This window comes from Centruroides sculpturatus, unplaced genomic scaffold (genome assembly GCF_000671375.1).
Source record: "Centruroides sculpturatus isolate CEXI.00-Female unplaced genomic scaffold, Cexi_2.0 scaffold1409, whole genome shotgun sequence".
Classification (NCBI taxonomy): domain Eukaryota; kingdom Metazoa; phylum Arthropoda; class Arachnida; order Scorpiones; family Buthidae; genus Centruroides; species Centruroides sculpturatus.
Window position 1 is genome coordinate 163,936 of NW_019387705.1, and position 14,283 is coordinate 178,218.

Genomic DNA, 14,283 nt, shown 5'->3' on the forward strand with positions numbered 1-14,283 from the left:
GCAGTGTTTTTCAACCTTTTTCATTGAGTGGCACCCCTGATTGAAAAATAAAAAATCGTGACACCCTTGACCAGCGGCGGATCTGAATAAGGGGGCTAATGGGCCAGATAAACTTTTTGCGAAAACGAATATTACGCGCAACGATGGGGTGGGGTCCGGGGAGGGAGTCCCTCCCCGGGAAGAAAACTTTTAAAAATTGACAATTTGAAGTAGCATTTTAATGCAAAAAACAGCGTTTCTACGTGTTCAAAATCAAAATTTAAGTCCATAGAATTTTGTCGAAATACCTACATGTAAAATAATAGTCTCTCTATTGTTTTTTAAATTTAGTTTTATTATCAAATATATCATCATTTTATATTATTATTTTATTGATAAACAATTTTTTAAAGATTTTTTATACTATTTTGATGCATATATAAAATAAATATTTCATTACTTTTTTCTTATCTTTTTCATATCAATTTAAAAAATTTAAATTAAAAAAATGATAATAAATTGTTTATTTGTCAGCAGTGCTTTTGAATACTATGAAAGTACTGTAATATGCATCTACATTGTGCACGCTTTTCAAAATGCAATGCAACGCTTTTTAAAGTATATACAAGACACAAGTGTCCATGTCGTTCTTCTCTGCTGGTTGGCCTGGTAATGGGACTGGGAATGTGAAGGCCAAGTAATGTGGTTTGGGCGAACTCGTGACAAGTCGTGCGTACACGTAGCGTTGAACATTACATTAACATGCGATTAGTCGTTTCTTTGCTTACTAGATATTTCGTAGCAAAATAGAACTGACAATGAGTTATCTTGAACTACACTTAAGTAAATTTCCAATAAAATGACTAAACGCCCTAAACTTTGCGGTACCCCGGTTGAAAAACACTGCGCTAAGTCATTGAAAAGTATGGCGCATATCATACTGTAACGACGCATTTAAAAACTTCATCTAATTACATCATTTATTTAAAAACATCTTTTAATTCTTAAATTAACCACAATAGATTTATTTATTTATTTTATAATATATAATATCTTACCTCAGGCCATTATGTCACACGAACATCGTAAACGTCCAACAAATTACAGTATAAACATATACGTTAACGCCACTCAACGTTGTCACATTGAATGAAAATGTACATATTTTTTTTTTTTTTTTAAATAACGTTTCTTGATGACCTGGCGAGTAAGGATGTGTAATAATAATTCAATATATTTTAGAAATATTAATAGTTTTTGTCAGAAACATGAGATAATTGCCAATTTTTTTAGAAATCTTTTAAAAATTTAAATCGAAATTTAAATGTTTCAAAATTTTGTTCCTCTGTGGAACCATCTGACTTTAAAGATAATAGTGTATTTTTTAAACTCTTTCCGTCTTGTGGAAATCTTGAGGGCCTTCTTTTTATTCACATTGTGATTCGACCAGGCCCAAATTAGAGCGGCCGGATAGTGAACAATGGGCCTGACCGCGATCATCCATAGTCGCAGCCTGACATATCTAGGATATATCATGAAATTAGTCTGTCCTAGAAAGTTGCTGGCTTGGATTCGATATCTGGGTTTTCTAATGAGATAGACTGACTCATTACTCACCGTCTCGGCTATCCAGCTGTCGAACTTCATAGTTTTGTGGATTGGCCTTCGACTGCCGGATGCAAAGCAGCGGGTTACAATGTGCTGGTCGGAAATTTCAGAAAGCGGAACAGACATATCCGGAATGATCTGTTCTGGACATGTCGTGCTCCGTTCTTCGCTACCTGGCCTTTCCTTTATAAGCCTAGTTGAACTCATGATAAGCACAGAGAAATTTTTTTTTTCTGCCCACAAGGAAGAAAGAATTGAAAAACAAAAGAAATTCGGATGCGCGAAAAGTTACATCCTGCATTTTGTTGACTATAACTTTTGTAAAAAAAAATCTTTAAAATATAAAAACTGTAAAAACAAAATTGTTAATTAATTGAAAAAGTTTTTTATGAGTTATGAACAGTATGGAAAATTTGGTCCAGAATTATAGGCAGGTCGTTCATTTAAACATCTATCCATAATCAAAGAAATCCTTCCAGCATTAATCAGATTAGATTTTTCTTAAAAATCTTTCTTCCCGTGGGCACTAAGAGGGCCTATTTTTTTTATTCGTTTATTATGGGTTCGGCCAGGCCTAAATGGAGCGACCGGTAATGACGGATGGTACTCGACGTATCCAGGACGAACACCTCGACAAATTCCTTGAGTTTTTTAAGGTGTTCAGTCATAATGAAGTTAAAACATTGTACAGAATACAAAAGTTAAGCAATATTTTAAAAATACAAAATAATATTTAAATTAACATAAATGCTTCAAACATAACTTTATGCATATACTGTACAATAAATTCCATAAATATTTTGTCCCAGAAATTTGATTGATATTTATTAAACATTATGTAAAGTTAATAATTAGTATTAAACTTAAAAAATTTGTAATGTGTATAAATGTTATTGTAAAAGTCCGAAGTCTTGTAAATCTTAAAAATTACCGGTAAATACGGAGATTTACAGGTATTGACTGGTAAAAGTCGGAAATAGCTGATGAAATGTCTACATTTCGGGATTTTACCGAGTAATACTGGTAAATGTCCGGATTTACCATCGGCTCGAGTGAAAAGAGTTCTGTATTCATATGTATCTGTTGTTTTGCAATATACAATATATTGCAAAATATAAATTAAGAAACTGAAATTATTATTGTAATGATTATTATTTGATTTCTAAAAATAAANAAAATAATATAGATCTAATTTGTTATACATATGTATTATCTAAGATTTTATTAAACATTTTTTTCTAAATTATTGTTTTCTTTAGTCTCCGGCCCCAATTAAAAATTATTTGTATGTATTTATATGCGAAATTATACCCCGACTTATGCGAATTCGACTACCGCGGTTACTGCTCGGTCCCACCTATTGCATAAGTTCAGGATATTACTGTACTTCAACATATTTTCCATGCTCTTTAAACTGGAGTTTTTTTCAAGACTGAGGTTTAATCAAGGAAATAGAGAGTAAGATGTAAATAAAAAAACAGATTGGTGTTCAAGCAGATTAATACAAAAAAGTATTTAAGTTAACAGCTTATGCATAACCAGCCAATGACTTGGTGGCCTTTTTTTTTTTTTTAATTTACATTGTATGTTGTTGTAATTTTTATCAAAAACTTTCTTTAAATTTAAACTGTTCTGAGAAAAACAGTCTTTTGGTATTATAATATTTAATAATTAACAAAACACAAATACTTTCGACAATGCATCATCTTCATCAGGCATACAAAAAGTTCCATTTTAGAATACCGATTTCATCCATGTTCTAAAATGTAACTTTAAGAGCACATTAGATAGAGTTAACACAAATTTATTCTTTACTTTAATTGTGGTTTAATAAGTTTTTTAAAAATGAGCATCAGATTTAATCCAGAAACTAATAAATTTTCTGAGTCAAATTTGTTGGTTAAACATTAGTACAGACAACAGACTAATTATTTCATATTATTAAGTTATATAAGTTGTTTTATTTTACAATGTACTCGTATAGAAATAGATAAATAAAAACTCATGCCAAAATTGTATAGCTTCTTGATAATAAGCACTGAGTTCAGCGTTACCGGTAACAGGTTAGAAAGAGGTAATTATATTACTATTCTCCGGTGTTGTGGTAAAGATGAGTAAGCACTGAGTTCAGCGTTAACATAATTTCTTATCTTGCAAGTACTTTCGATGAGTATAATAATACCGAGTGTTATAATTAAAAAATTGCCAAGAAAATTTTCTGTTTTCTACTTGGAACACTCTGCACGTTCTATTTTTTCAAATTTTTTCTTTTTTGCCTGAGGACGATGATATTATACTCATCGAAAATACTTGTAAGATAAGAAAATTGTGTTAACGCTGAACTCAGTGCTTATTATCAAGAAGCTAATGTACTCGTGATTAACCAGGCTAATAATGGGGAGAACAAGCATGGAAAATTGAAAACAGATAATCCAACACACATTTCTTAGGAAATAAAGTCTGGATGCTATCTTCAGAAATTTCTTGAAGCTTTAGTTCATATTTTTACCTAGATGGCATCATTTTGTTCACACTAAATATTTTTTAACAAAAGAAAGTTGTGTGTGATTGATACCTTTTTTTGTTTGGCCAATTTTGCATAAAAGGAAAAAGTTGCTACACAGATAATCTGTGCATTAATAATTGGAAGTACACTGTATATTAATAAAAAAAAGTTGCATATATTAAAAACTATAAATACAAAAATAAATATTAAAACTGATAAATATTTAATAAAATTAAATACTTCAAAAATTTAAAACATTTTAAAAATTAAACTTACCTATCAATTCCCCTAAATAGAAAAACTGACATTCGAATAGTTTGTATAATACTTGTTAACAATAGTATGATTCCAACAAGCATTGTATAATAACAGTAGCTAGTTGATGCCCATTCTGGTTTAAAATTTCCATCATCTTGAAATATTCCAGTTGTATATAACAGACAATGTCCTTTGAAGTTGTCAAGATTAATACTTAATGGCACGACAAGACATAATGATAGAATAAATGCAACAACATATCCTGTTGTCTGACTTAATAGCAATAAGTTGCCTCTACCCATACTTTATTGATAATGAAGAAAATATCTAAAAATAATTTAATTACTTATTAAAATTTGGCTTGGAACAGATTATTAATAATAAATATTGCATATACACTCACATGCCAAAAGTCATGGGATAGCAATATATAAATTTTGATGTTGCACACCATTGCTTGGACAAATACAAGACATTTGTCAGTTGTGAGGTGTTATCTCTTAAGTACATAAGGTTTAGCAGCTGCCAGGCTGATTATGTCAAGGTGACATGAATTATTGAAGTTTAAACCAGGCATGGTAGGGGGCACCAGAGAGATGGACATTCCATTCCTGAAGGTGTGCAAATGTTCAACATTCCTTCATCCAGTGTCACATGTGTACTGGAAATTCCTGATGGAAGGCATTATCACCCATCATAGACTGCACAGTGCCCAACCATGGTAGCTTAATAAATGGAAACAGCAATTTCTGGCTAGAATTGTCTGTGGTGACAAGCAACACTTACTCAAATCATATCTGAATTCTATGTAGGCAATACCAAAGACATATCCAGGAGATCAGTGCAATGTAGTTTAGTGTCCATGAGATTCAGAAGCAGAAGATGATGGAATCTTCCAGCAGGAAGATGCACAGTGTCATTGGGCCCAAGTTGTCCAGAACTGGTTCAAAGAACATTCTCAACAGTTCTAATAAATGATGGGGCAACCACATTCACAGACTATTAACACTATGACATTGAACACAGTGCATCACTTAGGCTTGTAAGCATAGTAATTGGACCACAGAGAACAGGGAAAATGTGACATGGTCTGAGATGAATCACAGTATCAGTTGGTTTGGACTGATGGTAGGGTTCAAGTATAATGCAGACCCCAAGTCTTTGGACACAAAGGCACTATGCAAGCTGATGGTGATTCTGTATTGGTGTAGGGTGTTTACATGACTTGGGTTGGGTCCACTAGTCTTACTAAACATGCCGTTGACTGGAAACCACTACATTAATTACTTGGTGAATGTCTGCAGCCCTTTATAGACTTCATGTATCTCTACAATGATGGAATCTTCCAGCAGGAAGATGCACAGTGTCATTGGGCCCAAGTTGTCCAGAACTGGTTCAAAAAACATTCTCAACAGTTCTAATAAATGATGGGGCAACCACATTCACATCCAAGATACTACATCTACAAATATCAGGGAACTGTGGACAACTATTCAGATGGCATAGCTCAGTATTTCTCCAGAAGTCTTCCATTCACTTGTAGAATTGATGCCATATCAAGCTGCTACAGTTTGCCAGGCTAGAAGGGTCCTACATGATACTAGATAGCTATCAAATGACTTTTGGCAAGTGAATGTACTTAATTTTTAATATTAAAATAATAAAGTGTAAATATTAAAAATATGTTTCTCTACATTTAATTATTAAGTAAATAACTTTTTGTGAAGACTTAATACATAAAATTAAGTATATTCAGAACATTCCCTAATAAAAATATTTGAAATCATTTGTAATGGTAAGTGATTATAAGTGTGAGAATACGGATGAGGGTCAAGGCCCTCTAATCGTCAGATCTACTCACTTTGTCACCGGATGGCTTAAATTTTTTTCAGAACCCGAGTGGTAAGATTCTGTGTGGGTTGTGCATAAGGAACAAATACTTGACTACAAAAGTCAGTAATATAAAAATCAACAATTTAATCACAGAAGACCAAAATAACAAGGACAAATAATAGATTAACAACATATAAAACATAGGTCTACTCTATAACTATAATCAGTATGAGAGAGAGAGTTTACAATAAAATCATATTACCTCCTTTTAGGGGTAGGCCAGTATCTGGAGGAGACTATATGGCTAGATCATAGATGAACTGCTGGTCCTATGGCATGTTCCTTCTCTTCGTGAACTGCCTCTCTATGGCAAGGTCCTGGGGAACTGCCTTGAGTGTATGGAAACTTGCCCTTTTATTACAGATTATTGCCCAATGATAATTCTTAGAAAAGTTGTGTCATTTGCACGAGTGGTGTGCAAAATTCTAAGCTATGAAGTGTGGAGGAAGGAAGCAAAACATCCTTGGTTCTTGAAAAATGTAGCGTAATAGAGCAGTTTTTCAGGATGTTAAAGTTTTATAACCTTTTTTGGTTATATTAACTTTATTCTAAATTTTATCAAATTTCCCTTTTTAATTGTAGTTAAATTAAATTATTTATTTAAGTTGTTTGAGAAAAAATTTATATAAATCTATTTAAGAATACCTTCAGATTATCACACAAGTGATAATAAGTAGCAAGTTCTCTGCAATAATTTAATTTATTTAGAAGAGAATGTTACATGGTAGAAATGATATACAGTAGAGCATCGATTTTCCAAATCAATTGGGGACTGGGGTTGTTCAGAAAATTGATTTTTCGGATAACCGATTATGTATGAAAAAATATATTAACCTATCCCATGTTGAAATTTGTTCAAATCCTGGCACGTCCTTAAGTACCCTCTCATGGTTGCGCCAGTACTGCCAGCTAAAACACACACACCAACGAAAATAATATTGGAGTAGCCCAAGACAGCCAAAGATAGCAGCACCGCAGCACTAGTGGAAATTTAAATTTGCAGACTGGAAAGATTTTGGTTAATTGAAATTTCAGTTGATTGACATTCAGATAATCGATGCTCTACTGCAGGGCTTCTTAAACCATTTGGGGTTGAGAGATTTAATGCAAAATATTGAAAACAATTTGTGAGAGTTTGAAAATGGCATGCTTTGTGTCATAGGTTTCATGAGTTGCATTTTGTGTCACTTCTGGTGCAGCGAAACAACGTTTCAGCAACACTGATTGTAGTGTGAACTAGTGTAGTGTTGTCGCTTTTCAGTGTATTCAGTTGTCTTTGTTCCATTGTAACACAAGAGTGAACTGCGGTAGTACACCATTATTGTTTTTGCATATTTGTATATATCTTTATTTTATATTTTTTGGGTCGCGAAAAAAAACCACAATCATAAATGGGGTCGTGAATAAAAAATGTTTAAGAAACCCTGCTTTACTGTAAATTTTTATTAAATGTTTTGGAATGTTTTCACATTTTTAAAGTCTAAATAAATGATATCCTTTGGTAAATGGTATAAAATAACAATGTTTGATTGATATCAAGTGGCAACCAGTAGCAAATCATATCAATTGACATCAAGTTACTGTTCATATATGTTTTAAGAATATCAGCTGGCAACAGTCTGCAGTGCTGCTCTGACTGGCAACACAATCAAAAGTATGGAGCTTTTGCTGGGGGTCAACATGTCACAACATTAGCTCTTACTCCTTTTTGTTGTCTGACTTAAAGGAAGCAAAAGATTTGGTTTGTGGAATTTTAATAGTTCATTTTTTAATCATTCTGTATGAAGTGTTGTATGTTATCTGATAATTAAACTACTTTTGTAACAGTTCACTGTGTGAAATCCGCAATTTTTACGCCGATGTCGGAAAAATCTTTGTAAACAACTCCGAGGAAAACCCACTCTTGGTGAGAAGTATATCGGAGGTCACCGATTGTTTTCACATTAAGGTGGGAAAGTTGACACTTAATCGATCGGAATGCACCGTAAGTGTCAACAGAAGTCGATCACGTGACTCATTTCTCACGAATAACATATAAAAGCTCGGGTCCCCGGAAGCTCCGGTTGATCCCTCGGAAGTTATACTTCGTAGATGTGCCATATTTGTCTCCATACTCCGGACCGAAAGGACATACTACCAACCACAGCCATTTGAACTTCCATCGCCATTAACGAACCTATTCAACGAACGCATATTAGACATATCCGCATAGAGGTATTTGTACTTTTTAGAGCTTTGTGAACTCTCTCTCAAACTAGCCGGGAAAGCTATTAGAGCGTCCCTTTTGTATAGTGAACTTATTTAATCGCAGTTAACCTATGTATCCTAGCTTAGTTATATAAATAAATAGATACAGTAGTGTTAATAAAATAATTTAATATAAACCTATTTAGAGTTTTCATTTTGGAAAAACAGCCATTTTGTAGGGTGTACAGAGATTTTCACAGTGTATTTTATATTTTTGTTTTTAGTTTTGGTGTAAACTTGATAGGAAACAAAAACATGCTGATTTTAAGCAATACACCAACGTTTTCTTTCTTAATTATATTTAAAATATGGAAAAACTTCACATAATTACAAAGACATTACAGTATATCAGTGGCGTGCCATGACATTTGATGATAGGGAAGCTGTGTTTCTGTAAGAAGCCAACTTCCAGGGGGCGATCAGTCAATTCTTTAACTGTATTTTTAATAGATTATTTATCCGATGTAATTAATAAATAGTTATTAATCGTTAATAATAAAGTTCAATATAATTACCTCTGTTATTAGATTCAATAGATTCCTTATGCCCTCTAAATGCCGATTCTTGCTTTGATAAAAAATATAACATCTATTAATTTAAATATATATCTATTAGCCGTAACTATCTCGTTATAATTTTCAATATTTATTTTATATTATTTACTGATANTTAAACACTTAAAAATATCATAGGCTACGTGGTATGAAAAAATATTTACGTCATTATTAAAAATTACGTCTTTTTGAAGCTGAATACTTTCATTTTCTTAAGTACTTTACAAAACAACACATACATATGAATACAATACTTTTTTTACATGAGCCGATGGTAAATCCGGACATTTACCAATATCTCTCGGTAAAAGCACGAGATGTAGACATTTCATCAGCAATTTCGGACTTTTACCAGTCAATACATAAATCTCCGTATTTACCGGTAATTTTTATCAGATTTCAAACTTTTACAGTAACATAAATATCAATCAGAATACATATGTTCAAGACCAAGATACGATTAAATAAAATATTATGATCAGATTATAGCAAGGCCGGTTTTGGACTGTTAGCCGCTTGCGTGCTACAGATTTTTGGCTACCCCTATGCTGATCGGGAGTAAATTCATAATGTAACCCATCATACGAGAGGCTACTAGTATGTTTAAGAACAGTTTCATATAACTGACAGGTAAAAAATCCATTAAAATATTTGATATATATTTATTTTAATTTTATTCAAATCAAGCAATTTTTGTAATTTAGTATATAAACACAACAATATATATATATATATGAGTATATAAAAATTGATTTAAATATTAATATTTAAATTAATGATGTTTGTGTACATCACTTTATTTAAACTTCCTTTTTGGTTCCATTAACAATTAAAACAATGATGTAAGTATTGCTTTAAGTTAACAATTAGCAATACATGTATAAAGACCCATTCACGATGAAAATTAAGCATAAATGTAAAACCTTGTATCTATGTTATTTAATTCAACCATTTACAATGAGTTACATTAAGTGTAAGCCTTAACTTAATCATATGACGTTAACATAAATAAACTTACTCCAAGATTTTATGCTTTTTATGTAATTTAAAACAAGAAACAATCATAATGGTTAAGGAATTCCCACTGATAAATTTTTCTCTGGTTCAAAGGATGAATCCCCCATCACTTGTTGCTTGCACTTTTAAGTTTTCTGATGCAAACAGTAAGATGTATGCTTTGGTTTTATTTATATCCATAAAATGCACAGCTATATCATTAGTTGTCATGCAAACATCAATCTATTTCATCACTGACCATTTTATTAAAATAATATAAAATTATATTTGAATTTTATTTTTTAGAGTGCACTATCAACCACCCTAGGAATTTGTCTGCCTGTATGCATGCGCACACTACAGACCTATCAAAACTGGCCCTGGATGCAACAAACAGTAACTTATCTATCTCAAACTTAAAGAGTAATCTCCAGGATGTACAAAAGGAGGGTAAAACTCCCAGCACACAGAAGAAAAAGTCTGCATTAAGCTTCCTGTGCTTTCTGTGGAAAATTCCTGAAATTTTGCACAGAAGTGTGTATTAGGGGAATTGATGCTATTAAATTTTAAATTGGTTACAGGTTGAGGAGGTAGAGAGATAAAGGGGGTCGTGTGATATATCTCGAGTAGGGTTGGATTTGCTGATAATTTTACTTATTATTAGCATTTACAATTTTTTATAAAATCTATCCCTACCCTGAAAATTAAGCTTTTTGCCATTTTATAATAATTAAAAATATTAAAAGTTTTTNTGGCAATCATAAATTCTTCCATCTCCCGAAAGAGGCATCCCCAAGCTAACCAGCTATTTAACGCAGTTTTGTCAACAAAATTCTGGGCTAGGTCATAGGGTTGTCTGCCGTAGAGTGTGTTTTGAACTCACGATTGCTTAAGTGTCTATGCATTTTATATGTTCTGTCTTGTCCATATGATGCAAATGTAAGTTTAATGGTGATTTTATTTGAGTCTGCTAGACTTATTGCTTTATGTAACTGTGATGTTTCTTGCTTTTGTAGAAAAACTCTCGCAATGCTCTTGTAGTGAAGGTTTACTATATCAATCAGACCACGTCCGCCATCTTTATGTGGAAGGATTAATCTTTCTATGGCAGATTTAAGATGACGTTGTTTATGCTTAGTAAGTGTTGTTCTTGTTTTCATTTGGAGTTGCTCAAGATCTGTACGAGTCCAATGTATAACTCCAAAAGAATAAGTAAGTACTGGGACGACATATGTGTTTATTGCTTTAACATCATTTTATTTCATCAGTGAATGAAATACAAGCATAAGAAACACAACAACTGCGATAAAAATATATAAATAAAACTTCAAATTAATAGAATATGTAAAAGTTTACGTCACACCTTTCACCTTGTGACGGCACACCAGTGTGCCGCGGTACACCGGTTGCGGAACACTGATCTATAGAATAAATGCTTTATCGATTTCGGATCGGTAATCGCGCTATTTTTGCAGGGATGTCGGTGACTACGTGCCATTCATGCTCGACGAGGAAATTTCCCTTAACTTTACATTTTTGAATATTTTTGTCAAATGGCGTATTTTAAATTTAATGAATTTTTGAAAATGTGACCTCGCATTGGGTCACATTTTTAAAAAAGTTTTTACATAGTGATTACGCGACGTTCAGTTATCCAATCGGAAGTATCGATCTAACGANTCAAACAAATTTTTTATTTAAGTGTTTATATTTAACTTGGGCATTGGCCTTTCTCTTTTAATAATGTTTTCTTTTTCATTATATGATCTTGAGCCAAAACTTTTTTAAAATAAATTTTCAATATTGCAATTACCTTCTAAATCGCTAGAAACGTACATAAAAATAACATAAAATCTTCTTTACTTTTTAAATCTTAACCACTTAGTCAAATAGCTCCCTACGAGTGGAATCAGAGACAGTACTGCTAGGTGTGCGGTGCATGCATGCATGCATGCAGGCTGCCAAATCCCGAGGGTGCCGATACTGGTCAACATCAAATGCCTCTTTTGTCACATCACTAGTATATCTCAAAGGACGCAAAGGGTTGTTGTAAATTTTAAATGTTTCTCGCCATAGCTGTAAAAATCTAAATATGTTAAACTTAATTGTCATTTGTTTTCTAACTAATTCGTTTTAAGACCAAGTGTCCACAGAAATTTCCAAAATTTACAACTTTTTGGTCACTGTTGTTGAACTGGAAAAATTTCTGTTTATATTACATCTAATATTACAAAGAAATCAGTCCCTGCTGTACTCAGCTAGAGATTGGGTCGATTAAGCTTTTAAGTAATATTCTGGCTCTTTCAGCAGGGTTTTATTTATGTCCCTAATTCCCTAATCAATTATTTAATTATTTCTCAAGTAGAAATAAGTTGAAACCAGTTACTTTGTACTCGAATATTTGTAGTCTTAGGAAAAAAGTTTTAGGAAAGACAAATTTTTATGACAAATGGATACATAAATTGTAAATTTAAGGAAAATAAATTCTAGAGATTTTTCTGCACCGTGTGCATCTCTCTCATTCATTAAATTTAATTGTAAATAATGCTGTCAGAGTAACAGTTAATTTTTTAACATTATACAAGAATTGTACACGTTTTTTCTACATCCCCTTAAAGATGGGATATACAAAATCATATCACTGGTTTAACATTGAAATCTGTGAGTAATATAAAATCGGAGAGCAGAATAAAAATATCAAATATTTTAATGGATTTTTTTAAAACTCCTGTCAACTATACAGAACTATCATAAAAACATACAGTAAATTCTTATCAGTTGGTTAAGTTATAAATCTACTCGTGATTCACATAATCAGGCAAGGGCGGCCAAATACCTAGCAGGCAGGTGGCTCATAGCCCAGAACCAGTCCTGGATAGAATTGGATACTGTATACGTGTAGCATCCACCCAAGGTCCTAGGCTTCCACCAGCTAAATTGGGTGAGATTGGTGCTCTGTAAAGCCATGTGCAAATCTGGCTTTTTGGATGCTGACGATACAGCGCTTCCACTTTGCCACTAATACCAGTCGATCTCCCTATAACAGTGTTGATTATTCCGTTTTATATGAATTCCATGTTGTACGAGTCATTTCGATTTTACAAATACATGAGCTGTTCACAGCCTGGCACACATATTTGTAAAATCTAAGTGACTCGTACAACATGGAATTCGTATAAAACAGAATAATCAACAGTGTTGTAGGGGGTCGACTGGTATTCGAATATACAATAGCAATCTTATCTTTTTTTCACGTGTAGTATAGAAATTCGTAATAAGATATATAATGCAGTTATAATAAAATATTGTGCGATAATTTTCATATAATTAAAATTAATATGTATTTATTTTTTAGAAAATACAAGGGAAGCGGCACATCCACCGCTTCCAATGATGGCACACCACTGCAGTATATCTTAGTTATTATACGAAGATTCGGTCCATAATACAAATAAAAGTGAGTCATCTGCTAAGTCAGTGTTTTTCAACCTTTTTCATTGAGTGGCACCCCTGATTGAAAAATAAAAAATCGTGACACCCTTGACCAGCAGCGGATCTGAATAAGGGGGCTAATGGGCCAGATAAATTTTTTGCGAAAACGAATATTACGTGCAACGCTGGGTGGGGTCCGGGCAGGGCGTTTCCTCCCGGGAAGAAAACTTTTAAAAATAGACAATTTGAAGTAGCATTTTAATGCAAAAAAACAGCGTTTCTACGTGTTCAAAATCAAAATTTAAGTCCATAGAATTTTGTCAAAATACCTACATGTAAAATAATAGTCTCTCTATTGTTTTTTAAATTTAGTTTTATTATAAAATATATCATCATTTTATATTATTATTTTATTGATAAACAATTTTTGTTAAATTTACTGGTTATAGCTGTATATTCGTTTGTGAATGGTTGTCTCTTTAATCCGACTTATTCTTTCGACTTATTCATTTAATCCGCCATTAACCTAATGCTGTAAGATAGTCTACCGAAAGAATAAGTCGGATTAAAGAGACAACCATTCACAAATTTAAGTTTTTTTATACTATTTTGATGCATATATAAAATAAATATTTCATTACTTTTTTCTTATCTTTTTCATATCAATTTAAAAAATTTAAATTAAAAAAATGATAAAAAATTGTTTATTTGTCATCATTGCTTTTGAATACTATGAAAATACTGTAATATGCACCTACTTTGTGATTGAAATCACACGCTTTTCAAAGTACAATGCAACGCTTTTTAAAG

General features: G+C 32.4%; 1 protein-coding gene across 1 annotated transcript in view; it reads right to left on the minus strand.

Moving 5' to 3' along the window:
• The window catches only part of LOC111616589 (transmembrane protein 179-like), a 31,048-nt gene extending 22,000 nt beyond the window's left edge, over positions 1 to 9,048 (minus strand). Inside the window, exons 1-2 of the mRNA XM_023357985.1 lie at positions 9,007 to 9,048; positions 4,370 to 4,678 (exon numbers count right to left, since the gene is read on the minus strand). Coding sequence (XP_023213753.1) covers positions 4,370 to 4,653 — 284 coding nt within the window. The 5' untranslated portion in view covers positions 4,654 to 4,678; positions 9,007 to 9,048. The remainder of the gene's footprint in view (positions 1 to 4,369; positions 4,679 to 9,006) is intronic.
• Between the last annotated feature and the right edge of the window lie 5,235 nt (positions 9,049 to 14,283).